The following is a 25,564-nucleotide window of genomic DNA, read 5'->3' as shown; positions in this document are numbered from 1 at the left end:
GATTAGTTTGTTTGCAATCCATCGCAGGGGCGTCATTCAGGAGAGCCAGAGAGTGAATGGAGAGGTCGTCCCGCCCACATCTTCTATCTTATCCTTCGGGCGGTGGGGTGGGGTGGGGTGGGGGCTGGGGGGGGGTGAGACTTCCTTGTGAACAAAAACAAACGTCCCCATTTGCGTAGTGGTGGTGAGGGGGTGGGCCAAAGGAGGAGGAGAGGAGTGGAGCCTGCGAGGCTGCGACCGGCATCACAACAACAACACGCGATGGAGGGCCACGGGTACCAGCACTTTGCGCCGGGCGGAGGGGGGGAGACCTACCATGTGGACTACCGGAGGATCGTGGGGGACCTGGAGCCCCCGAGGGCCAGCCCCTCGCCCCAGGTAGGGGAGGGGTGCGCCCGGCAGACCGCCACCACGCATGGCCACGAGACGGCGGCGCAGAGATACAGCGCCACGCGGATCCAGGTCGGACTGGGACCTGTGAGGTGAGCCCATGTTCGCAAGGACAAGAGTGACCGTGTGTAGACCTGAATCTGGGGACAGCAGAAGCTCAGGAGGTAGAGCCGGCTGGCTGGTAACCTGAAGGGTTGCCGGTTCGATCCCCTAGCTGAGTGTCGAGGTGCCCTTGAGCAAGGCACCTAACCCTCACTGCTCCCGATGTGCTGGCTGTCGCCCTGCACGGCTGACTCCGCCATCGGTGTGTGAATGTGTGCGTGAATGGTGAATGTGAGGCAATATTGTTAAGCACTTTGGGTGGCCAATGGTTCGTAAAGCGCTATATAAATGCAGTCCATTTAACACTTCAGACGTTACTAACAAGTAGTTTAGTACGGAAACATGCAACACATGGATTAAATGGAAGCCTAATCCTAATAGTCTTGGAGAGTATTAGGATATGTGGCCAGCTTTCTATTTCACGGATGCAATTTCACTTTATGCTCATGCCTTCTTTGACCACTACATCACCTCCTGCTCATGGGAACATACGTTGTGAGACCAACCTGGCCGCAGAAGACCTTGAGGTCAAATTTATATCTCGGAAGGAAGGAATCAGAGAACACTGGTGGCTGCCAGCCAGATGAGAATACAACCGAGATGGCTTAACGTGTCACTTGCTATGTTAAGATAGCCAAAAGGCATTCTCTTCTATACACGCAAGCAAGCACGCACACACACACACACACACACACACACACACACACACACACACACACACACACACACACACACACACACACACACACACACACACACACACACACACACACATATGTATGCATGCACACACTCACACAAACACACACACACACACACACACACACACACAAACACAAACACACACACACACACACACACACACACACACACACACATGTATGCATGCACACACTCATACAAACACACACACACACACACACACACACACACACACACACACACACACACACACACATACAAAGAAGTTTGGCAGGTAATGGTCGATCAAGGCATGTGCGCAGCATTGCCATGGGGCAAGCAGAAGACCCGTTTTACCAAGAACTCAAAATAGCATGGAGGAACCACCATATTTGCAATGACCCACTTTTGATTTCAAAGGGAATACAGTAGGGCTGCCTGGAACCACTTTGGGAAAAAAAGGCAAAGAACACAAAACAAGGGAAACCATAACTGATGTTCTGCATAGTCTGAAAATGATATGCCTAGTCAGCAAAGTAACACAGGAAAGATTTAATGTAGAAAAGTTTGCTCTCAAGGATGCATGTAGATATGATGTATCCCAGGCATTCAGAACCTCTTAAAAGATCTACACATTACTATTATTATACATATATTACGAGTACAACTAGTTTCCGTCACATTTTCTCCCTTAAAGATAAAATAATACTACACATAGATAACAAAATTAATGTGTAAAGGAATGAATATAGGTTTTTGTCTAAGTATAGAAAAATAGAAAATGTAAAAGTATATCAAAGCAATACAAATATCTTGAAAATGTAGGCCTATAACCAATATTGACAAATATACACAGTTACACCCAAATAGGAAGTGTCTCAAGAAAAAGGAAATATTTTTTGTGCAATAATTTTAAAGGTATCCTTCAGTCTGTTTGCGGAAGAAACAGTAGCAGTAGCAGTAATACTATATCAGGATGTTTGCTGTTCCAAGGGTTATTGCGTAACATCATGTCTTAGCAAACCTAGAATTTGCTGGACATAACTAGTAGACTACATAAGTGAAAGACAAAAGTAATGAATATACAAAACAGATGCATAGATGGAAAGATGGTGGCTTTAGAGCAACTTTGAATGGCACTTTCAATAAAACAAATAATGAGCTGGTTGATTCATTTATTTGTTCAGTCGGGCTACCCTAATCAGCTATTAATCTATACTTTACCAAACTTTATACTCCACTTTTTAGATCCACGGCTGTCAATAAAATATAAAATAAAGGTAAAATACTAAAACAAATGCAAAATAAAAGTACAGCATAATTTGTGCAATAATTTTGGCTCCTGCAGTCTGTTTGCGAAAGAAACAGTAGAATACCACTGCATCAATACACTTTCTCTAATAGCCTTCAGAAAGCCACCGTAATTGTGTCAGTTTATCTGGATGTTTGCTGTACCAAATGTGTGTCCAGTTCCTGGAATTGAATAGTCCACATTAGTGAAAGACAGAAGTAATGAATATAATAAAAAAAGATGCTTAAATTGATAGATAGGCGGTTATAGAGATGTGCGAACTTTGAATATTTGTACACTTTGTTTGGCTAAAAGTCTAAATTGTTTATACAAACTGCCAGCACCTTACAGGGTGATCCTGGTTATCCAAGTTTCGTAATTCGCTACGCAGCTCTATTTCTAATCGGGCATGATTTTTATTTTATTTTTTTGTGAGTTTGTGGTCTGGGAAGAAGGAAAACTTTAAAGTGAAACAGACCCAAGGGCGTAACAGCTATTGTAAGTGGAGGGGACGTGTCCCCGGCACATTTCAACATCTAGGTTTAGTCCAGGGGTGATTCTAGGTTTGACTTTTGGGGGGGCTGAATCCCAGGAAGCCACAGGGGTCTATGAAGTAAATAAAGTCTTGTACAAACTTTTTTTATTCCACAACCTTCATATCTATTTTAATTACTATGCTGTTTTATGTCTAAGCCAATAGCTGGCCGTGTCAGCTAAAAAATGCAGTTCTGAACCAGTAAAGTGATGAAAGGAGAAAAGACTGTTTGGATGAAGAGATAATCCATGGATGTGAACTGTACAAACAAATTTGAGGCATATAAGATTTCCTTTGTGTAAGTTTCACTCAAAATGACCATATTTTTCCCTTTTTTTTTATTTACACAGTTACTGAAACACATTGGTACAACCTGTACTAGATCAATAATATGCGAAACATACCACATACCACAGGTACTAGCCTAATACTATGATTAACAAACCACTGTTTCGGGAGGACTAAACTATGTTGTCTCACTTTCAGGGACCAATACATTTATATAAATCTTCTGATGCAAAATAATCTTGTTTTTCTGATGCAAAAAAAATGGGTGCTAATTTTCAGTAAAAAACAAAAAGCTGGCATTATTATATCAGCTGAGGGTGTTTTCATTGCCAACGTGAGCTAATCAACAAGTAGGCCTACAACATTTTCTAGAACAGTGATTCTCAATAATTTTTTGTCATTCCCCCCCTAGGCGCCCTCCCTGAATCGAAATAGCCTACTATTGAGAACCTGCTGATATTTATTTATTTAGATTAATAAAATTAGCGGAGATAACATCTGCAACAACTTAAAACTATTTCCAACTTCAGTTTATTAACTCAATTTGTAACATTTAAACAAGAATGCTAAGTCTGTGTGAATCTCAAAACAGAGAAACAAGAGCAAATGATTCACTGGGGTTTGCATTTAATTTAAATAAACAGTAAATATTGGTCACTTGTCAGCTTCATCAGCTTATTCCCTTTCAAAAAAAATAATATGTGTTCATCTTTCAAGCATCAATAAAGACACCAAGTCCCTCTGTCATGACTCTGTAAGATCAAAATTCTTGAAAAACTTCTGACCCTTGGTATTATGTTTATTTAAAATAAAATAAGTAACTTATTAAAATAAATAAATATATATATAAGACACTAAGTCCCATCTGCCCAGCCCCCCCACACCTTCTATCAGCTGAGTCACATAGTATTAGAACATGCGGTACTTGTTATCATGCTTATCATGCTTATTACGCATGCACAAGCCTCTGCCGACTAAACTATGAAGCAATTCAAGAGGAGGCATAGATAGAATCGCCTTATGGTCAACTGTCATTTAATACATCTGACAGATTATGTCAAGGTTTTAAAATGAATGTTATTATTGTTACCTGGTCATGTTATTACATAGCTGGAAATCGTGGATTTTCTGATAAAGACTAGCTAGCCTTTTTGACAGACAAAACAGCAGAAACTATGTTAGGTGCGCTCGTGCTGCATTTTTGGTTTTGTCAAACAGGAGACTCCCACCCACAAATCAGAGATTCCTGCAGGAAGGTTGCGCTCGATTTCACTAGCCCATCTGAGCCTGTTCTTTAGTGTACAACATCCATTCTCTCATTGCTTGTGTAAAAAAAAAGAGGTTGAATATGAGATTTGAGGACGAAACGATAGGGTGGGCTAAGGCAAAAGAGGTCTAGCTTCGCCACTTGTTTAGTCCCCCACACCTTTTCTAATCTCATATTATATTATATATCACACTGCATGCCTGTCTCCGCCAGAATCGTCAACATGGTCGGGTCAGGGGAGCTCGATCATTGACCTATTAAGAGCTCGATCCACTTTTAACTTGTAGCCTTGACAGCAGCCAAGCATGTGTCGCTGCAAGGTAGAAAGAGACAAATCCTGGAGTGGAATTTTTAGAGAGGTGGCTATTCTCGCGCAATGGAAGTGGAATGGATTAAATTGGAGCGGTGACTCGTGAGGGGATGTAAGACCTGGTATGGATTTCTATTCTTCACAATAAAACAGTATTTGACGGTAGTTTTGAACGTAAACATACACATAACATAACATAAACACAAAACAAGTGAAACCATAACTGATGTTCTGCATAGTCTGAAAAGTGTATGCCTAAACTTTCTTGAATTATTCTTAAAATGTAGATGTGATATATCCAAGGCATTCAAAACCTAACCCTAAAAAGCATATACATTCATATTAATACATCATTTTGAAAGTTTCCATCACATTTTTCTCCCCTATAAAATAATAAAATACAAAATAAAATGAAATAAATAGGTAAAGGAAATAAAGATAGATTTTTTTATCTAAGTCAAAATAGAAGAAAAATAAAAGTGTGAATAGGCAGGTAGACCTATAAAGTGGCTGAAGAAGTATACACATTCTCTTATAGCCTTCAGAATGCCACAGTAATTGTGTCAGTTGATCTGGATATCTGCTGGGCCAAAGGTTAACATGAAACATCATGTCTTAGGAAACCTACTGTGAGTCAATTTGGTGGACACATGACTAGTGGACTACATTAGTTAAAGACAAAAGTCACAAATATAGATGCATAGGAAGATAGATAGGCGGCTATAGCATAATGCTAACTTTGAATGTTTACACACTTTGAATAAAACAGATAATGTGGTGGTTGATTAATTTATTTGTTGGTCGGAGTAGGCCTACCCTAATCGGCTATTAATACTACAGGACACTTTTTAGATCCACGACCAACTCCTTATAGGGACCCTAAAGACGCTGATTATTTAAGTTTTGTAATTCACTATGCATCTCTATTCTGGAATGATTGACAGTACATGGGCCAGTTTGTGGACTGGAAGGAAGGACAACTATATTATAACAGACCAATATGCATTCGACGTCAGAATAGCAGCAAATAAACTGCAAATTTAAATTCCCAAATGGATTGAAATAATTCAAACATTCCAAATATTAAATAAATGAATAAATGCAATCCATAAAAATCATAGAAATAGAGGGGGAAAAAAAGTTCATACACTCATACAAGAGGAAGGGATTTCAATGATTATTTTCTCCAAAAAATGTGCATGGTGATCCAAAAGCAGAATACTTTGTATTCTTCATAAGAAAAAGTGGTTTGACGAGTATTTTTAATTCAATCGAGGCCTGAGCCCGTGATTGGCCTCGTGGTCCACGGAGAGAGAGAGAGGGGGGATGTGACGCTTCTGCCAGTACAAAACACACACATACTGCTGCAACGCATCAACACACACACCCGGTGGAACCAGCGACAGGCAATCAACTCTGCTACCTATTACTATCCAGCATCACTTTGACATCTGGGGAGCAACTCACCATCATTCATTTTGGATTTTTCTTTAAAGGTAAAGTCCCTAGTAGACCTAAGAAAGGCGCATAGTCCCTGATCCGACCCGCCGATCGCTGAGCACTAGTTCTGCTCCACGTATTCGCTAACGCTGCTATGCTAGCTAGCGCCATGTGTGCTCATGTGTCAGCCTGGAGCAGAGCCATTCACACCCTAGGAAGCAGTGCATGTGGGGTTCATTTACGATGTACGTGGCAGTCAATTGTACAGCCCTGCTCCGAATCCTGGGGATAGATATTTCTGTGTTAATACAGGAGGATAGACATTTGAATATTGCGATTATCCTATTATTATTTGATACAGATCCGATCTTCTCTTGATGGCTGGGTAATGCACGGATCTAAATGTGTTTTTTACATCATCTTTTCTCATTGTGTTGAAGTAGCAGGGGTGGCTGAAGATGCTTTTAGCCTAGTGTCTCCTCCTAAGCTGCTCCTCATGTACTTGCTCCTCATGGAGCTTATCTGAATAGAAGTGCCACATGTACCATTAGCCACCGCCACTAGCCTAGCCGTCCTATGTTCGTATCCAACACAAGCATGCCACAAGGAAAACGACCATAATCGATGACTACCAGACAGCTGATCAATGGTACTGAGACCAATAGCCCCTGTCTATAGGATATGGGTCAGCAGACCGGGGAGAGGGAGAGATGCACAGGGCAAGTGCGTCATTTTGATATACGTGTGCTGTGCTGTTATGCTCGTCTTGTTCTTCTTGTCTGCTCCTGTAGCTCGTTGGCCAAGTGTACCTAGATGACGCGAAGGCAAGTCTTAACGTGGTTCTCTTGTACGATCAGACGGAATAGATGAAAGCGATTTATATGGCTCGGGTCCTATTTTCGTCTGATGAACAATAAATGCCCACAAATCGCAATCGCTTCACTGAGATGCCCAGCGAATATATCTGGCAGCTACTGCGCAGGTGCATTCGCCTGGCTGATGCTGATGTTTCCATGGTTATGCCGTCTTAGGGAAAGGTCGTATTTGGCTTTCATCATAGGACTGTTTTGTTCTGCGCTTGGCATTGTGTACTGTATTGCATTCTGTAATTCAATGAGCCAGTTAACTTATCGTCGTTTCGTGTACATCTTTTCCCAGCATGGCCGATTTCCTTATCAGTGGTGGCACAGGCTACGTTCCGGAGGATGGACTCTCGGCCCAGCAGCTCTTCTCCATCGGGGATGGCCTCACCTACAAGTAAGCCTACTCTCATCTCTCATCCTTACTTTTATCAATCTATTGTTCTCTTTTATTTTCTGCTGCTAATGGACAACTCAACAACAACTCAAATTTTTCAAGTTGGTTGTGGTGATGGTGGAAATGTTCCCGTCATGCAACAGTTGGAACACTTTGCTTGTCTGTGTGTACGTGTCCAGGTGTGGTTGTCCGTCTACGTCTAACTGTGTGTACGTGTACGTGTGAGTGTCTTTGTGCGCGCGCGTGCGCAAGCGCTTTGTAACGGCCAACACGTTTTGAATCGCAGATCTGACCAACAGTGTGTTGTCTCGGATGGTCAAACTGCTGATGAGCTGTGCTCTAGAGGAGATGGGTTGACTTACAAGTGAGTAGAACGGCCTTCTAACCAATCTATGACACTCTAATACCAGAGAATGCGCTACCCCCCCCCCCCCCCCCCCCACCCACCACCACCACCACCACCACCTTCCCCCACGAGTGGCGAGCTCCCAACTAGGAATCAAAACACCAAAAATGTTCCCGCTCAACCGCAGCGCATTTAAGACGAGAGACACGACCGCTTCTGTTCTTATTATGAATTGATGAATATAAAGTCGGATGATGAGGACATAGCCGTAATTGTGATCATGATTAGGGAGGATATAATGCTTGTTGTTGTCATCCAGCATTCATCATTAAAACAACGACTATCTTTCATTTGTGCATGAACTGCTGGATCCATCGTTTTGAACACGCTAGTAATCTATTCGATTTCAGCATTCAGCTGTAGTTTACCCTGGCCACACTAATGGCTACTAGTAGCATGCTACTGCTACTATAAGCATGCTACAACTGATAGTGGCTAAAATAAGCATCTAATACTACTAATCGCCACTGGCAGCATGTCCCTACTAATGTTTAGTGTAACTGTAAATCAAACTAATGGCTACCATCTAGGGATGCCCTCGAATATTCGGCCACCGAAAATGCCCCAAAACATAATGATCGGTTTCGGCCGAAGGAGTAAAAAGGCAGAAAATATACAGCTTTTTATTTTTGATTTAAAAAATAAATAAATAATAATTGTTTTACTCATTTATTTAAAGGTACATTGTTCTTAAATTCTTGCTATAAGGTCTGCTGGAATGTTAGAAAACGTTCGGTACTAAATAAATATTTTGTATCCATTTTGTAATTGATTTTTTTTATTGAAAAGGAAGACAAAAAAGTTTATAAAGGACATTTAATTGTTTGATTTATGCAATGGTGAAAAATTAAGGCAAAATGAATGAAAAAACGTAAAAGCCACATTCGGTATTCGGTTTCGGCTTTCGGCCAACTGTTTCAGTGTATTCGGTTTCGGTTTCGGCCAAGAATTTTCATTTCGGTGCATCCCTACTACTATCTACTAGTAGCAGGCTACTACTAGGATGTCCATACTGATAATAATCACTTCTCATGGTAGATAATCATCCGGAACATATTTTTGGGCGAAGGCCAATAAGAAGCATGAGTAGGTATTTTTAGTGGTTTCTTTAATTTCCTCATGTCATGGGGCAACGGGTTGGACTTGGTCTGGATTCCTCAGACGCATCTCTGGTCTCCTGTTAGACGTGTCCTTTAGCTGGCAGTGTGCCCGCAGAACCTGAGCCTTTAATGCCCTACACATAGTGGCTGGATTACCATTATCGACGTTTATTTAAGGTGCCCCAAGCTGCTCGCTGGTTTAGCGTGGATCAGTTATTTATTATAAAACAAACATTTGTCAGTCTTTCCTGAATCAGGTAGTTTTGATCAGAGTAACTGTAGATGTTGGACCAAAGACACCCGGCCCTACAGCTTCAGTGGAACGTCTCCCAATATGCTCTTATTTTGTGTAGATTTAAAACGGACCACTTGAAACCCAATCAGTCTTGTAGTGGGACATTTTGTACGACTGCGCTGTTGATTGAGTTTAGAAGGCGCTGGAACAATCGAGCCCATTGATGAGCTGCAGGTCGCTGCTCTTTAAGTGGATTTGCGTGCGTTTGATTGGAGGAGCGTCCTGGTGGCTGTGGCCCTTTTTAATAAGGAGCATTGCGTTGTGAGGATGTGTGCCTCACGTGACTGGGTCGGTAGGGCGATCATGTGAGCCAACCACAGGAGGGTGGAGGAGTGGTTGTACCATCGGACACATTTTAGGATTAAATCATTCGGTGAATGTAATTACTGTAATTCCATAATGACACGTCAGACAAAACGAGGCGAGTCCTGTTGGGTGTAAACAAGTCATGCTAAATGATGAGCAGAAGACAAATATCTGATCCTAAATTAGCTCGTGGAGGTCTGCCTGCTTATTAGCACACTCACTCCGGCAACCAGGCCGTAATGTCTGCAAGGGGGGGCAGGTAAACAATGCTGCCTGATTGTGGTCTGTTTAGGGCAGCTTGTGGCACCTACCTGGGCTTAACACATTTGTATGAATGTTGCATTAACTTGTATGTTCATGTAAACAGTCATTCATATTCATTTGTTTGTGCCTGACATGGTTTGACTACTTCATGCAGTCTTCTTCATGAATGCTAGTCTGTTTACATGAACATACAAGTTAATATATCAAGTTAGACTAAATGAACTTTTTCGAGTCATAAATGTTACATTTAAATGAACTGGCAAACAGCATAAAAAAAAAAATTAATAATGCACTCTAAACCCGACACTCAGATTTTATTTTTAAACATCCTCCCGCTCATAATGACATGGCTGTTTATGTTTCTAGCTGATACACTTTGTGAGTTTGGTGTGCAGACTTGAGGTGTGTGTGTGTGTGTGTGTGTGTGTGTGTGTGTGTGTGTGTGTGTGTGTGTGTGTGTGTGTGTGTGTGTGTGTGTGTGTGTGTGTGTGTGTGTGTGTGTGTGTGTGTGTGTGTGTGTGTGTGTGTGTGAGACTTGAGCAAACAGGCCTGGTCCATAGCCCAGCCCAGCTGTGGTCTGTGGCTTGGCCGTGAATGGGGACAGATGTGTTCTCGTCTTCCTGCCCAGCCCTGTATGGCTGTTCTGTGGGCCGTCTGGACGATGTAGTGTAGGAAACACACACGCGTAGAAACACGCCCCGAAGCGTGCACGGGTGTGTGCACACACGCATTCAACCAAAGCACTCGCACTAACTAAACATCTCTCCGTTGCCAGTGGCAAAACCAGTCCTTAGACAGGAGTCGGCAAAGGTTTCAAATCCAACCCATGTACTAGACTAGCCACTAGAAACACTAAGCCTGCCCCCGACCTAAAGACTTGACCCTCTTAATCGCCATGTCAAGCTGAGAGTCGACTAGTCACACTTTTGATGTAATTTAAGTGCTGAGAGATAATGCAATACATAACCATAATAAACCATAAATATCCCAAATATAGTGAGTTATAATCTAACTGTAAAATAGTGCAGCGACGGGTAGTTGGTACGCTGGAAGTACTCTTGAATACATGTTTTGGAGACTTTCGTGTGTGAGCTAGGATCCACGTTCAACAACTAAAAGTACTTTTTCGGATAGAGTTGGTACCCACAGCCGTCGCAATACAAATGCTCGCGTCATGTTACCACAAGCAACCTATGTTCACTTCCCACAGTAGGCTTGTAGTGCCGGATGCTATCGAGATGAATGATTAGTACATAACAGATGGTGATAATTGTAGCCCTCTGATTGTAATTCGCCTCTGTGGATTCGATAAGAGGACTGAGTGAGTAACGTGAATTTTCTGTTGTCTTCACCAAGTCCTGCTCATGTACAATGACCATGGTGAATATCTAAGAAGAAACAGATTTTTGCGCATGCTAGAGCCATCCAAAATCGACAATGGTGCGAATAAAAGTAATATCACTTTTTCACGAAACCGATATATTCCGTACAGTCCCATTCAGCTCCTGGATTTGTTATTTTATTGAGGTGGTAAGAAATCACAACTGAAAATCGTGTTTAATGTAAATTACCTCTAACTTGCGGAGCTGCTTCTACTATTGCAAAAACGCGGCTTGCAATGTACGCAAGCTTGACTTTCATCCTCTTCTGAATGCGAAACACTTCCACTCCACAGAATGTGATACGGTTTGTTTCTGTTTCAATTGTCATTTTTTTATCTGTCCTTCCTTGAACATCTCTTCCCTCACACTGTCTGACTGTAATTCACTGGTGTCTCACTCCCTGTCTTGGTCTACTTCCCCTGGTTCTCTGCTTCTCTGCATCACGGGGTGTAGCACTGCGTTGCCAATTGTTAAGAACGTAGGAGCGCTTGTTTCGATGCAGCTGATGTCCTTAATGAAACTGCAGCAGAACCATTATTATTTAGAAATCAGATTGCAGTTATCGAGATCCCGTTTTTAAGATGATTCATCGTGCCGCCCTACCGCTCTTGCGGTCGTGCTGTCTACGAAGACTGAGTTGTCAAAGGGGTCATGCACTTATATGTTAGAGTCAGTTTACATGCGATTTTTATCAGGAGCATGGTTTTCCCAAAGATCTCAGAAGAGCAAAGCCATTGTGAGCTGTGTCTATTTATATCATTTAGCGTTATCAATTATTTACGTTTGGATGTAGGTTGGGAACAGAGCTTCCATTTCTTGGTTCATGGTCGCAGTGTTCAGAAATGTGTTGACGTTTCTGCGTATTTCCTTTTTCTTTTGTGTCTTTTCTTTTGTGTGCCAAGAACTTTGATTCAACTATTCAGAAACAGGAAATGCCATAAAAGACTTTAATCTGATAACCTTTTTTTCAAGTCCACCGTTTAGTCGAATGCTTGTACATTTCAACTTCAGTTAAGATGAACTTTAAGGTTAATCCGTAGAAAATTGTGCGTTGACTGAGGACACTGTTGACGTTTTCAAGCAGGTTTGGCTTGCTGATCGCACTGTGAATGTCATCTGAGTCGCGCTAAACCGTCACTACTCTGCTTTTTTGTTTCAGTGACTTCCTCATTCTCCCCGGCTTCATTGACTTCACCTCAGACGAAGTGGTGAGTGTGTGGCGATCCAAACTGACCGTTTCCCAACGCCCACCGTACGGTGCACAAGGCCGTCGCAGGATGGCCATCGCAGGATGGCCATAACAATGAAACGCATGTTGTATATAAATTGCTGTCAGGCATTTCCACAACGGTGGACGATTTTAGTATGCAGCTGTAGTCGTAGTAGTAACTGTAGTAACCCTAACCCTCCAGGTTACTTCAACGAAATCCAACCCCTACCACCACAAACGCTGTCCTTAGAGGCCAACAGGCAACACCAAGAACTACCAGATCGGTCCATAGAGATACAAAAGCTCTCTGTACTCCCGGACCTTAACGTAATTTCACAACTCCAAAAATAAATGTTCTTACATTTTTCTGGTCTTCCGATAAGTCAGCCGCATTATTTCCTTTTTTTCGCTTTGTTTTTCTCTCTTTTGCGTCACTGCCTTGTCTGCTAACCCTTGTGCTTACATTAGTGGTCGGGTTGTTGCTCCTTCTCTGCCCGAGCACAGCCAAGAAGTCTGGCGAGTCATTCTCTGTTTTTACTCCCTTTCATAAAAAAAGGAGTAAAACAAAAAGGCCTGTAGACGTTTTCTCACTGTATTTTTTTTTTTTTTGCAAATGTTATTTTTATCCAGACCACTCCTCTGTGGTTAGGCAGATGTTGGGCCTTCTGGAAGCGTGAAGGTTTACTGTAAGTCCTGAAGCAGTGGTGTTAGGTCTGCATGAAACGTTGGATGGGGGGGGGGGGTGAGACGGAGCTGGGAGATGGGAGTTGTTTAACTTTGGAGGCCCATGATACAACTCAACATCCCTGGGAAGAATGTTGCACGGCAGTGCGTTTATCCTCACAAGATGGAGAACTAGTGTTGGGAATGTATCCCACCCTCTCGCCCTTGGACTGTACTGTCCCTGGGGAACGCTGCACCTGTACAGCCACTTGTACAATCTTGTTATGTCGGCGTGAGAGAACAAATTAAAAACGTCCCCTCGTATGAAGAACTCCTTCGACAGGGTCCCATGAGAAAGGAATGCTTTAATTTTCGTTTTCTCCCATCGCTTACCCGGCTGCTTGTTATGGGAATACAACTCCTCTGTGCGCGCCCCCACAGGGGCACCTTGTGGGGGGGGAGGGGGGGGGGGGGGGGGGGGGGCTGGCTGTGCCGGCTGGGAGGATGTTGTGCATTTCTTTTCATCGGAAGACGCGTTGTGGCCGGTGTTGTATCCAAGCAACCAAGCCCCCTACTGGCCGAGACTGGTTTTACATTAGAACCATGCTTTCCCTGGTTGTTTACGCGTAAGCCTTCATGGTGTTCATTGTGGCTCCTCTTCCTCTCCAGGACCTCACGTCGGCCCTGACCAAGAAGATCACGCTGAAGACCCCCCTCATCTCCTCTCCGATGGACACCGTCACAGAGTCGGCCATGGCCATCGCGATGGCGGTACGTCTCACTGCGCAGACCGTGCGCTGAGTCCACTCCGGCAATGTCGTTTGAATTATTCAGCGGTTCAGTTGTTCAGCAGAGAGTTTTGAGTGGATCTCCAGGAAATGTATAATCATGAACCTGTTGACCTTGCATATTTAGTCTCAATTATGCGGTCTATCTTAACAAATATTTGCTAATCATGGGTTTACAAAAGGCAGGTATTTGCCATGCCTTTCTTTCCACGTCGTTAAACATTGAATACTGGCTTTCTCTGATTGCTCGTCAGTCAAAGCAACCGAATGCACTTTGGTCTGCAAACTTGGGATGGGCATTTCACCCCGTTCATGACATTCCATGGAGTAAATAGACCCTAAAAAAGGTTTATTGTCGATAAGTTGGCTAGTTTAATTTCGCCCGTATTGTTCCAAGTCTCCTGCATGGTTCTAAAGCGGTTCTCCTCTCCTAGCTGATGGGAGGGATCGGTATCGTCCACCACAACTGCACACCTGAGTTCCAGGCCAACGAGGTCCGGAAGGCCAAGGTAAGGCCGCCTGTGCTCAACGCGATCTGGAAGCGCTACGTATCTTATGGAGACCGTCTTTCAAGCCGCAGCTTATATCCTGAGTTTATCGGGATCGCTGCAGCTGAATTTCCAGAGCAGCTTCGAGGTCGATTTTGCAACGACTTCACTGAAAAAATTATCTGCAGTTTTCAGGGATTTGCGCTGAGTGATGAAACATGAAGTTCCTAATGCCGTCACGATGTACAGCCCATGCGCTCATTTAAATTCGAGGATGGTGCTTCTAAAGGAATTGCTTGCAAAATAAAGGATGCCTTAAATCTGTCTGAAGGTTCAAGGTTTTACTAAAGCCTCAATTGGCATTATCTCCAATGACTCACACGCTTACTCAGCCATCAGATGACCGGTTACGTAGCCATGTCACGGCCCAAGGAATAATGCTGCTTTTTGACCGGTTTCTGAACGGTTTCACGCCAGCATTGGGGGTAAATGTAGGGATCTTTCTAAGTTGCGATCGGATCGTATATTGGCAGTTGAAGGGAGGATGGACAATGAGTTATTCCTACGCCGATATTAAGGTGATTTTAACTAATTTACTAACTTACTCTTATTACAATTATTTTGGATTTTTTAAATATTAAAAATAAAATGTTCAATCTTTTATAAATGTATTTCTCCGAAACTTTAATTGTATTGCTTGCAGTGTACTTTACTCCCTCCCCACCTCCTTGGAACGCCTCCTATTGTATATTGGCCTTCTAGAATAACCATGAACGGGCTCAATGAACATAGAGACCACCGCCAAACCCTAGTGCAGGCAAGTATTGGTTGTGTGCAAAGATAAGCCTAATAAGATGCAGCTTACACTATGGAGTGGCTTATTTATGCTTTAGGCTGAAATACCAAGGGACAGACTTAAAGTGCTTCACATAGAAACGGCGTCATAAAATAATCAAGTAAAATAGTTGAGTAAAAAAACATTTGAAAACTTTTATTTGAAAGAATACAACCCCATTTTAACGCTCCTGCGGCTTATAGAAAATGTAGCTTTTTCTAAAAAAGACGGTACTTTGTCTGTTGTTGACGTCCCTGGTGCGAGCGCGTCGCTCCAGGCAGGGCCGCCCAGGGCGGTCACTCCCTGTGCAGGTATTCATAGAGCAGGTCAGAGCGGCGGCCTGTGTGGGTGAAGATCGATATCTGACGAAACGTCACAAAGTGGATTTAAGCGTTTTGAAGAGACTACAGGGCGGATCAAACCTCACCCTGTCACTGCCAAGGGTGGACTAGACTAGTCCTCTCATGGATCGTGATCTAGCGGGGGACCGGATGAATCGGGGAGTTCCTGCTTTGGTTTGACCGCCCCTCCCGTTCAGTCCGGTTCCCGGCAGACCACCACTACGACACACCGTCGTTGCTCTTATTGGTTGTAGCTCGTTCCAATTGTGTCCAGAGGCCATTTGGGGCTGAGCCCGTTGATAACAGCCCTTTGAAATCTAAAAACAAACTGAGGGTCTGGCAATGGAATGCTAGTGATCGCCTCCTAGGCCCATTTGTTTGTCGTTATTTAATGTTCTTCTTGTTGCGATTTTTTCTTGAAGAAAGCAGTCCAGTCCTTGGTCGCTTTTAACTCACTTTATTTGTTAAAGTAGGCTTATTTCGGTATGGTAACTATGAAGCATAAGGGAGGGAATGTATCTAACGCGTATTGGAATAATATCGGGCACTACTTCGAGCTCCGGGCACAGGCCCAGGACTCTCGGCCGGGCTCCTATTGATTCTGGCCTCTCCATCTGAATTCCGCGCTCTCATCGTCAAGTGGGCGTGGCCTGTGTGAAGTGGGAGTGTGCCCGGTGTGACGTAATGGCTCCGCCATCCTCGCCTGTCTAAAGGTGCTGCCATCTGTGGCTGGAGTAGTTATTGCAGCTTGTGTGTTCGATCCTGCCTCCTAGTGGCTTTGTGAGGGTAATGCAGCTTGTGTGTTCGATCCTGCTTCCTAGTGGCTATGTGAGGGTAATGCAGCATGTGTGTTCGATCCTGTTTCCTAGTGGCTATGTGAGGGTAATGCAGCTTGTGTGTTCGATCCTGCTTCCTAGTGGCTATGTGGGGGCAGCTTATGTGCTTAAAATACGTAACATTCTGTTTTCCGATATGTGCAGAGAACAGAAAATGCTGAAACTCTGAGTGACCGGCAGCTCATTCTCCCTCCAGTGATCGTTTGCGGATAGAAACGCTAAATCAAGATTCACCTTTGTTGTCGTTAATAAGTTTTGCGTTTAGGATTATTCTAGATGCTTCCATGCTGGACCACTCCTAGCGCTCTTGGCTCCTCCCGTAACGCCTTCGTCCTCGTGTCTCGCAGCGCTTCGAGCAGGGCTTCATCACAGACCCCCTGGTCATGAGCCCCAAGAACACGGTGGGCGACGTCTTCGAGGCCAAGGTGCGCCACGGCTTCTCGGGGATCCCCGTCACGGAGACGGGCAAGATGGGCGGCAAGCTGGTGGGCATCGTCACCTCGAGAGACATCGACTTCCTCACGGAGAAGGATCACAGCAGACCCCTGGGGGAGGTGTGTGTTTGTGTGTGTGTGTCCTAATTTAGGGTGTTGTGCGTTTGTTATCTTTTTGTGCCTTGTGTATGGTGTCAATTTCCTTGTTTAGGGCTTGTGTCTGTGGGTGTGCTTACATCGTCTTTTATTTCCGCTGTGTGTGTGTGTGTGTGTGTGTGTGTGTGTGCTGTCAATGACCTCGTTTTGTCCTTGAGGGTCTTTCAGTGGTCTAGCCTCGCAGATCAGTCTTGTTGACGGGGGTATTGTGTCTGAACATGCGTTGGTTGTTCTCAACATCCATGAAAGTTTGCGACCCCGTCTTCCTGCATTTTGACGTGCATCTCCATGACGACAGGCCATGACCAAGAGGGAGGAGCTGGTGGTGGCGCCCGCAGCGGTCACACTGAAGGAGGCCAACGACATTCTGCAGCGCAGCAAAAAGGGTGAGACGTCGGTTACACTCTTCAAAGGATAACCACCGACCCTGCCCTTTAAAAACAAAAAAAAAGAACAGAAAAAAAAAGAAGCTTCCATAAACACGTTTTACAGGAGTTCCAGTAGCTGGAGGACAGGTGTGTGGCCTCATTAAAGGAGCGGCTGTTTAAGTGCTGGCTCCACACCTGTCCTCTCCATCCGCTGGGGGCAGCAGGTGATCTGCAGGTAACCTAACGGGGAGCCTCCGAGTGCAAACCAATCTCAGAGGGGTGCCAGGGTGTGGATCTCCTCGATCAGTTGAATCCTTTAAAACATCCGTTTTGTATCTAAAAGGGTTTCCGTCACACGTTAAAGGTCCCATACTATACCGCCATGTGTGAGTGAGACGAGGCGTTTATAAAATCTGCCTCTTCTGACATCACAAGTGGGCGCGTCCACCAAGATGTGTGATGGATAGATTGAGCAACGTTTGCTACAGTCCACCGAGTGGGCTGGTAGACTGATCTATCCAGCACACATCTAGGTGGACACGCCCACTTGTGATGTCAGAAGAGGCTGATTATACAAACGGCTTGTTACGGCTAATCCCACTCACACCTGGGGGTATGATATGTCGCCTTTTTTAAAAACATCCATTTTGTATCAAAAATAGTTTACGGCACATGTTGACAAAAACATGTCTTTGCACGCCCCCCCCCGCCCCCCCAGGCAAGCTGCCCATCGTGAACGACAGCGACGAGCTGGTTGCCATCATCGCGCGGACGGACCTGAAGAAGAACCGGGACTACCCGCTGGCCTCCAAGGACTCCCGCAAGCAGCTGCTCTGTGGAGCCGCCATCGGGACCCGGGAGGACGACAAGTACCGCCTCGACCTGCTGGTGCAGGCCGGGGTCGACATGGTGGTGCTGGTGGGTGGAGCTGTGCTCGCTGCCCCCTCCTGGTGGGATAGGGCAGTGCTGGATGGTGGAGGATGGGTGGAGGCTTGTTGTGTTCCCTGTCCCCTCCTGGGGGATGGGATGGTGTGAAACGGGGGGGGGGGATTCGTCCTGGCGTTTTTAATTCCGCGGATGTGATCATCTAAAGTGTGTGTGATTTAATTAACGACATTATTCTGGGAAAGGGGCGTGCGTTTGGGTGTTCCGCTTATTAATCTCGATCAAAGATAAAGCCTAGGTCTTCCTCCATGGCCTCAGTTTGAAGCGGATTGGTAACGAGTCGGTGAGGGTTTTGTAGAGGATGCAGGACGCTGGTATTAAATGCTGTGGAGCAGAGCAAAGAAGAACCCCCTCCTACACTTTTATCAACTCATTATTTCGTTTGCAGGACTCCTCGCAGGGCAACTCGGTGTACCAGATCAACATGATCCACTACATCAAACAGAAGTACCCCGACCTGCAGGTGGTGGGAGGCAACGGTACGGCCCCCCTTCCCGCTCGCTGATATCGGTCCCCCCCCCCCCCCCCCGTTGATCTGTGCCCTGTTGGCTGATGTCCGGTGTTGTGGTTCCCCTGCAGTGGTGACGGCAGCGCAGGCCAAGAACCTGATCGACGCGGGCGTGGACGCCCTCCGGGTGGGCATGGGCTGTGGCTCCATCTGCATCACACAAGAAGGTACCCCCCCCCCCCCCCCCCCCGCCCTCCTCCACCACCCAAAATAGAATAATACTATCAAAAACATGCTCCTTGTTTAAAGGTTTTTTTTAATGATAAAATAAGATAAAACTTAAATAATCCTCCGGGGAAGCAATTCGGGTGTTTCAGCAGCAAGAAGTGAGACTGTCAAGAAACTGTAGAAATAAATGCCGAAATAGTGGCAAGTATTTCTGTTAAATCAAAATAAAAGTTTTGAATATCTATTTATTTGGCGACCCAATTAAAATCTCCCGCGATCATCTTGTGGGTCGTGACCCAGTGTTCTAGAGGAGTGCTGGTCTGAGCAGCCTCACCTGGCCCGCGGCAGGCTGACTGGGCGGGGCTGCACACCTGGTGTGTGTTGTGTAGTCGGTGGGTACGGGTTAAACCAGCCATCACTGTACACACCCGGGGAGATCCCCGGCCTGGCAGCATGGGGCACTTCCTGCTCTGCTACACACACGCGCACGCACGCACGCACACACACACACACCCCCCTTTTCATGTCTGTATCTAGAGATATCATTTTACATGAAGAGTACTCTTGGAGCGCCGCGCCTCCTCGTGTGTCTCCATGGTGACTGATGCTGCCCCCCCCCCCCCCAGTGATGGCGTGCGGCCGGCCCCAGGGCACCTCGGTGTACAAGGTGGCGGAGTACGCGCGGCGCTTCGGCGTGCCGGTGATCGCCGACGGCGGGATCCAGACGGTCGGACACGTGGTGAAGGCGCTGTCCCTGGGGGCGTCGACCGGTGAGAGGAGGGGGGAGGGGCCGAGGGGGGAGGGGCCGAGGAGGAGGGGGGAGGGGCTGAGGAGGAGGGGGAGGGGCTGTGGGGGAGGGGCCCAAGAGGAGGGGAAGTTTTGTTTTTTAGGATTTTTTTCTCATTTTGATTTTAAAAAAACCTAAATTTTCTTATTTCAAAAATAAAGGTGACGTATCATACCACCAGGTGTGAGTGTGGTCAGCCGTTACACGCCGTTCTTCTGACATCACAAGTGGGCGTGTCCACCTAGACGCATAGATGAGCAACGCTAGAGAAGAGGCCAATGGTCAAAACGTCTAGAAACGGCTAATCACCCTCACGCCTGGTGGTGTAATACGGCTCTTTTTATCAAAAGTTGTTATTCCGATTTGAATGATGTTCAGTTTAGAAACTGTAATATAGGAATTCGATTTCATAAATTCAGATTTTTTCAAATTTCGATTTTCTCATTTTGATTTCAAAAACATAAACCTTCTAATTTAGTAATTTAAACCCATAGAGCCCGTTGCTATGCGCTGCCTCCTGTAACCATGTGCCCCCCTCCCCACCAGTGATGATGGGCTCCCTGCTGGCCGCCACCTCCGAGGCGCCGGGGGAGTACTTCTTCTCGGACGGCGTGCGGCTGAAGAAGTACCGCGGGATGGGATCGCTGGACGCCATGGAGAAGAGCACCAGCAGCCAGAAGAGATACTTCAGGTACTGTGTGTGTGTGTGTGTGTGTGTGTGTGTGTGTGTGTGTGTGTGTGTGTGTCCTAATTTAGGGTGTTGTGCGTATGTTATCGTGTGTGTGTGTGTGTGTGTGTGTGTGTGTGTGTGTGTGTGTGTGTGTGTGTGTGTGTGTGTGTGTGTGTGTGTGTGTGTGTGTGTGTGTGTGTGTGTGTGTGTGTGTGTGTGGCCCCCCCCCTCATCGGTGGTTCTCCCCGTGTGTCCCCCAGTGAGGGCGATAAGGTGAAGGTCGCCCAGGGCGTGTCGGGCTCCGTTCAGGACAAGGGCTCCATCCACAAGTTCGTCCCCTACCTGATCGCCGGCATCCAGCACGGCTGCCAGGACATCGGCGCCAAGAGCCTGTCTGTGCTCAGGTGAGGGGCGTGTCTGAGCTCACAACGACACAAACGCATGGAGGTCAACGCACCTGCTGCTAAGACGATCTGAATTAAAGCCGTGAAGTTATTCTTTCTGTCTTTTTAGTTGTGTGTCTTGAGTGGGTTGTCATTCGTGGTGTTGTGTGTTTATAGTTGTGTCTTGAGTGTGTTGTCATTCGTGGTGTTGTGTGTTTTTAGTTGTGTGTCTTGTGTGCGTTGTCATTCGAGGTGTTTGTTTATAGTTGTGTGTCTTGAGTGTGGTGTTGTGTGTCTTGTGTGCGTTGTCATTCGTGGTATTGTGTGTTTATAGTTGTGTGTCATGTGTGCGTTGTCATTCATGGTGTTGTGTGTTAATAGTTGTGTGTATTGTGTGCGTCATTCGTGGTGTTGTGTCTCTGTGAACCTGTGGTCCCTCCCTCCCCAGGTCCATGATGTACTCCGGGGAGCTGAAGTTTGAGAAGAGGACGATGTCGGCACAGGTGGAGGGTGGAGTCCACGGGATGCACTCGTGAGTCGTGGACACACACACACACACACCCAAACACACACACTTGTATGGATGGCCAAAAGGGTCAAATTAAGCCTCATTTTAGTCGTGCAGTGATATAAATCAATTGTTCCACCTCTCATACATGGGTTTGTTTTGCGTTTAATTCATATAAGATCACTCAGGGGTTGACACTAATGGCCGCCCGCTTACCCGGGGCAGCTAGAAATAATATTTGGGCAAGTTGAGATGATTTCTGATTGCCCGAAAGGTCAAGTGCATTTTTTAGGGTTGGTTCATGTAAAGGCTTTTTATTTAAGAGTTTCTAAAAACTGCAGAGCGACCATTTTCTTCCGCAAAATCACACAAAATAGATATGTTTGCAATTGATCAGCGCGCTGTCTTGTCTTCTCTCGGACAGCGAGTTAACAGACTCACAGTGCTACATAGCCCCGCCTCCTGTCACTCACCCGCAGTGCGGCCTCTGGCAGTGATTCGGCACTAGCCTGTGTTGGCTAAAGTATAGCCAACACAGACTAGCATCTCGAGTGCAGCGCCGCCGCGAACGGTTGAGGTAGAGAAGCTACACGGAGTAGTGATGGAGGAGTGTGGTTTGGAAGTACTTCAGATAAAAGCAAATCACCAAGTCATGATTACCGAATCATTTAAAGTCATATGCAAATGCAAGAATACGCTTTTGGGATTCATAACTCTGCCCATGCACAGCAATAGCGATGTTTTTCAAGAAATTGGACCTGCACAAACTACATATTACATGAAAGCTCAGCCTCCACTGATTCCGACAATCGAAACCATATCATTCTGGGACTAAAACTCGCAAATAACAATTTAAGAAGAATCTTCCCCTTTTCTTTTAACAACTAAAAATGAAATTTTACCCTTGATTTTTGTCCACAAAGTTTAATCTGATCTCAAGAAACCACCATAAACAGATAATCCAGCAGCTAAACATGGTGTACAATAAATTACTAAGAGAAGGTTTCTTAGGAAAAAGATAAATTGCCATCAATCAGAACAGTTGTTCTTCAGCGCAATCTAGTGGCCGTATGTGCATTTGCGAATGTTTGGCTTGGTGTCATTCGATTATATTTGCCCTGAACTTTAAATAGAGGTGAAAAGTGTCAATATGGTAAGATATCTACCTGTTTGTGTCTCATAGTACGACAGTGATACCAACTGATAATGAACAACTGATAATTATTTCAGGTGGAAATGTGATCTTCCACTTATGCCGTAAAGTAGTATCCACATTGAATATTTCCCTTGCACAACAATCTTTCTATTGGAACCAAGATTTAATATAGCCCTAGCAGTTTTGGAGATATACTCTATTTACTTTGGTTACGTTCTTTTCTGAAAAAAACTTTCCCTCTGGTATTGAAAATGGTATAGAATATCAATATTTTACGTCGATTTATATCAACGCATTTCTAAGATGAGTCATAGTTTTCACCCTTTTGGCCATACGCAGAAACGGACATAAAAGAGGCTGGATTTATGCTATGCTTACATTGCAGAGTTGTTTTATTGCAAGGAAATATCTGCCTGAGAGATTAGTCTCAGCTGCTGTTAACACAGCTCTCCAGTGACCTCTAGTGGTCGTAGTGGGTCACTGCTCAGTTCCCATTGTTCGGGCTGGAGGATTAAATCACTGGCTTTAGTTTTACTTGGCTACTCATCAGATTAAAGTAGCAAATGTAAGACCTCATTTTGCACCATGGTAATTTGTGAAGAGCATTGGAAATTAAATGGACTAAATGATTCATTGGTTAAAAACTTATCAAAAATATAGAATAAAGCACTTTCAACAAGATGTCATGAGATGCAGCCCTAATCTGTGTTTTTTTTTTTCTCACATCTTTTAAGTTAGTTGTCTTGAGTCCGATACGGCTATTAATGACTTTCAGCAAAAGTGGGTATTCGGTTGATTCAGTCTTAAAGTCGGTTACATGAAGCGTTGGTCCGGGGCCTTGAGACTCCTGACTCCGCACTCGGGATGACATCATCCCAAAAGCGCCAGTCATAATGTTTTCCCCCTCTCTCCTGCCCGTCTGTCCCACAGTTACGAGAAGAGGCTGTACTGATGGACTTGCCCGGACCAACCCATTCCCGCAGTGACCAAATGTAACCCCCACCCCCCCCCACCAAAACCTCCTCACAGAAACACCCCCGCACCAACCAACACACTTGGCTTGGCTCGCCCGCACTTCTTGTTGTCATATGAGCTCTCTCTCTCTCTCGTTCTCTGATGCTACAAGCCAATAAGTCGTGGAGGAGGGAGGGAGGGGGGAGAAGAGCTTGGTGATGGGGGAGTCGTAGGGAGGGGAGACAGTATAGAATTGTGTGACACCCGTTGCTTAGACCACCACCTAAAGATTTGGTGTGTGTGTGTGTGTGTGTGTGTGTGTGTGTGTGTGTGTGTGTGTGTGTGTGTGTGTGTGTGTGTGTGTGTGTGTGTGTGTGTGTGTGTGTGTGTGTGTGTGTGTGTGTGTGTGTGTGTGTGTGTCAACGCTCTGTGTGTTAGGGTTGGAAGTTATGAAAGTGATTCCTCCTGTTTTTGGATTCTGGCATGCGCTCAAGAAATTTAATAAATCCCTAAATTTAATGAATCAACAAGAAACATGTGTTCTCCATTATCTGGCCCCTTGTAACCAAATGTTTTTATGTTGATTATAGAAGTGACCAAATACAGTGCGCTATAGCTGTGAGTTCAGGGAGGCGTCAACACGATGTACGTGTTAAATAGTACACACAAGTCAATCATTGATGACCGATGAAGACCCATGCCTTTCCCGGGTCTAAAAAGGCCCCGAATTTCTCTTAGTTTAACGTTAAGGTGTATCGATTAAAACTGGTGAAGGGTGGGGGGGCTGGGGCTACGATATAGCATGACTGGGGGTTTATCGTCTTTTTATTTTTATATGCATGCTTGGTTCCTGGGGATTGGTGTGGACGGATTCTGCTTGTTTTCTTAGGTGTCGTTTCGCTCTTTGTTTTTCTAATGACTCTCGTACTGCCAAGTGACCCACGCCACAACCCCCCCACGCCGCCACGCCGCCATGCCACCACGCCCCCCCCCCCCCCCCCCCCCCCGTCGCCTCCGACAGACACACACCGCTTATTTTTGTAAATCCGAAACAAACCAAAACTGGCTCCACACAGGTCAGCTGCTACCACTACACCCTGCCCCCCCCCTCCACACACACACACCCCACCTACCACCCCTTCACACACCCTTACCCCCCCCCCCCCCAAGCACCTCACCTGTCCTCCTCTTCCTCAAGGTCTGCCGCAGGAAGTTGTCCCGATGGTCACAGATTTCATTTCTCCTTAATATTATTATTATATAAACCAGAGATATGCCTTGAAGCTGGGACAAATGAGGGTGTTGCTCTGAAAGTCTTCTGCGTGTTGAAATAAAGCCCCCCCCCGCCCCCCCCACACACGCACACGGCCTGTCTTCCCTCTATCACCCACAGCCCCCGCTGGGTATAATCAGTCGACCCAGTCGGCTTCTCTCTCCACGGTGGACTGGCTGTTACTTTAGTTTCCTTATTTGTTTGTTCCTTTGTTTGTTTTGTGTTCATGTCCCCTGAACGGTTCGATGGAGTTCTTGCAGTTGACCCGATTGGTAAAGAGAAATGTACATGATGTATGGATATATATGTATATGTTTATGTATACATATTCCTATATTTTGTTGGTAAAGATTTCCACATCCACGTGAAGATTTTTGAGGTTGACGATTTATTGTGCATTTCTGCATTTTTTTTTTTGTTTGTCCATCCAAAGCAAAAATCCCGTCACTGGATTTTGGAAGTGCTGGTGTTTGATAGAGCTGCTTCTGACTAGAGACATTTTATTTTAGCTTCACACTTGCAACTGTAGTTAACCAGTAAATGCTAGAAACACCTCTTCCCAATTCACTAACAATTGCTGTTTTAGATGGACAGAAAATACTCCAGTGTAGTATTTGAGATGCGTGCGGGACCTTGTTTACAATAGGATATTCAACTGCGTGTTATCTTGAAGCAAAATAAATAAAGGTCAATCTGTGTTTGAACTTGTGGTCGAACTTCTTTGTATAATTACAACAGTTAAATTATTAATTACACGAGTTGAGTATGGCAGTATAGAT

General features: G+C 45.1%; 1 protein-coding gene across 5 annotated transcripts; it reads left to right on the top strand.

Annotated features, from left to right (window-relative positions):
- The first annotated feature begins 234 nt into the window (after nt 1-234).
- On the top strand, nt 235-25,489 carry impdh1b (IMP (inosine 5'-monophosphate) dehydrogenase 1b). 5 transcript variants are annotated; one of them, XM_030341329.1, is made up of 16 exons: nt 235-482; nt 7,463-7,561; nt 7,848-7,925; nt 12,474-12,522; nt 13,857-13,958; nt 14,410-14,484; nt 16,823-17,029; nt 17,364-17,451; nt 18,152-18,351; nt 18,767-18,857; nt 18,958-19,053; nt 19,681-19,824; nt 20,388-20,532; nt 20,772-20,915; nt 21,343-21,426; nt 23,489-25,489. In XM_030341329.1, exons 1-16 carry the CDS (start codon nt 262-264, stop codon nt 23,508-23,510), a joined length of 1,845 nt encoding a protein of 614 aa, XP_030197189.1. In that variant the 5' UTR covers nt 235-261; the 3' UTR covers nt 23,511-25,489. The 5 variants fall into 5 exon arrangements, with proteins under 5 accessions (XP_030197189.1, XP_030197190.1, XP_030197193.1 ...); XM_030341331.1 differs by lacking the exon at nt 235-482 and adding an exon at nt 6,207-6,360; XM_030341330.1 differs by lacking the exon at nt 7,848-7,925 and having other exon boundaries at nt 236-482.
- The last annotated feature ends 75 nt before the right edge of the window (nt 25,490-25,564 follow it).

This window comes from Gadus morhua, chromosome 19 (assembly GCF_902167405.1).
Source record: "Gadus morhua chromosome 19, gadMor3.0, whole genome shotgun sequence".
NCBI classification, from domain to species: domain Eukaryota; kingdom Metazoa; phylum Chordata; class Actinopteri; order Gadiformes; family Gadidae; genus Gadus; species Gadus morhua.
Note: the sequence above shows the minus strand (reverse complement) of the source record. Positions and strands in the feature narration are given on the sequence as shown.

Bases quoted from the DNA above. Each gene is read 5' to 3' on its own strand.
- impdh1b (XM_030341329.1), top strand. From the start codon at position 262: ATGGAGGGCCACGGGTACCAGCACTTTGCGCCGGGCGGAGGGGGGGAG. The intron at 17,030-17,363 runs GTGTGTGTTTGT...CCATGACGACAG, and splicing joins ACAGCAGACCCCTGGGGGAG to GCCATGACCAAGAGGGAGGA. The intron at 20,916-21,342 runs GTGAGGGGCGTG...CTCCCTCCCCAG, and splicing joins AAGAGCCTGTCTGTGCTCAG to GTCCATGATGTACTCCGGGG.